A 1344-nucleotide genomic window follows, 5' to 3' on the forward strand; every position below is an offset into this window, starting at 1 on the left:
AGTTAATACGGTGTCAGAATGGTATATATTTATACTTCTCATCCAACCACAATTAAATTCACTCTATGCAGGAGACACAATTTATCAGGATAGTTTTTTTAAGTAATAACAACTCGGAATAAAATAGGAGTAACGACTTTCTACTTCTTACCTTTTTAAAAAATGTAGTGAGTAGAAAGTACAGATAATTGTGTAAAAAATGTAATGAGTAAAACTAAGTACACTGAAAAATAATTACTCAAGTCAAGTACAGATAACCAAAATTTCTACTTAAGTAGAGTAACAAAGTATTTGTACTTAGTTACTTTACAACTTTGTTATTTTGTATAGTTTGTAAAGTTCTTTAGGAATCTGTTGTCAGATTTAATATTGGCGTAGGATTAAAAAAAATATCCACATCCCCTATCTATATAGGTAATATTTATTATCATAAGTAATAATGGTTATTTGTATAAAAATTTAAACCATGTTTATGTAACTTATGCACAATGAATGGTATAATAATTTTAGGCTCTAGTATGTTGTTTAAGCGCCACATCATGTAAAATGTTTTTAAAGCCATTATCATCGTCGATTATAGTCGAATATCATTACAAAGAAGCGTTAATTACAGAATAATGTATAAAAGCAGTCAAAAGATTTTATGAAGTGGTTTGGGTACGTATAGCAGACCAGCTACCTTTCCACTGTTGTTAGCTAACGTCGGTGCTAGCTTTTGGTCAAAAAACGTTTACTGGGAGACAAAAATAGCTTTCGACTTTCAGCAAAGTATGTTAAACACGATTTAACAACACATAAAATTATAAGTCACATATAACAATAATTCAGAAACCACACAAAACAGTTTTAAGCACTAAAAACAAAGAATGTTAGCTTAGCGGTGTCGATGGGGGAACACATTCATGAGACACAGATATTCAGGTTCTAAAACAATGTTTGGCAGTAATACTGCTTTGTCTTCGTAGACTAGTTAAAACGAAAAGTCCGTTTTGTTTGATTTTACGCCTGGTATATATATGTTATCATCAATAAGGTTGAAATTTTAAAAACATAACTCACTGCCGATACTGCTCGCCATTGTTTTTTAGTCCAAGATCGCCGAGTACAACTTCCGGTTCCGGACGGTTTTCAGTGGTGCACACTATGACGTGACCAGAAATAGTACCGAGTCAAAACACGGCTTTACATTTTACAATAAAGTCAGTGAAACATGTTTTGTTGTGTTTTCTCTCCTTCAAATGTGCATATAAAGGTTCACTTCATCCAGCTATCTTTACATTTAGTTTGATAATATGTTAAATAAAATTATTCTTAATTAAAGTCGCTCAAAACGCACACTGAGTG

The 1344-nt window shown here is 31.8% G+C and overlaps 1 protein-coding gene across 1 annotated transcript in view; it reads right to left on the reverse strand.

Annotated features, from left to right (window-relative positions):
- The window catches only part of brd8b (bromodomain containing 8b), a 38400-nt gene extending 37259 nt beyond the window's left edge, over positions 1 to 1141 (reverse strand). Inside the window, exon 1 of the mRNA XM_014031457.1 lies at positions 1060 to 1141. Coding sequence (XP_013886911.1) covers positions 1060 to 1078 — 19 coding nt within the window. The 5' untranslated portion in view covers positions 1079 to 1141. The remainder of the gene's footprint in view (positions 1 to 1059) is intronic.
- Positions 1142 to 1344: the final 203 nt, after the last annotated feature.

Source organism: Austrofundulus limnaeus, unplaced genomic scaffold, assembly GCF_001266775.1.
Source record: "Austrofundulus limnaeus strain Quisiro unplaced genomic scaffold, Austrofundulus_limnaeus-1.0 Scaffold1255, whole genome shotgun sequence".
Lineage (NCBI taxonomy): Eukaryota > Metazoa > Chordata > Actinopteri > Cyprinodontiformes > Rivulidae > Austrofundulus > Austrofundulus limnaeus.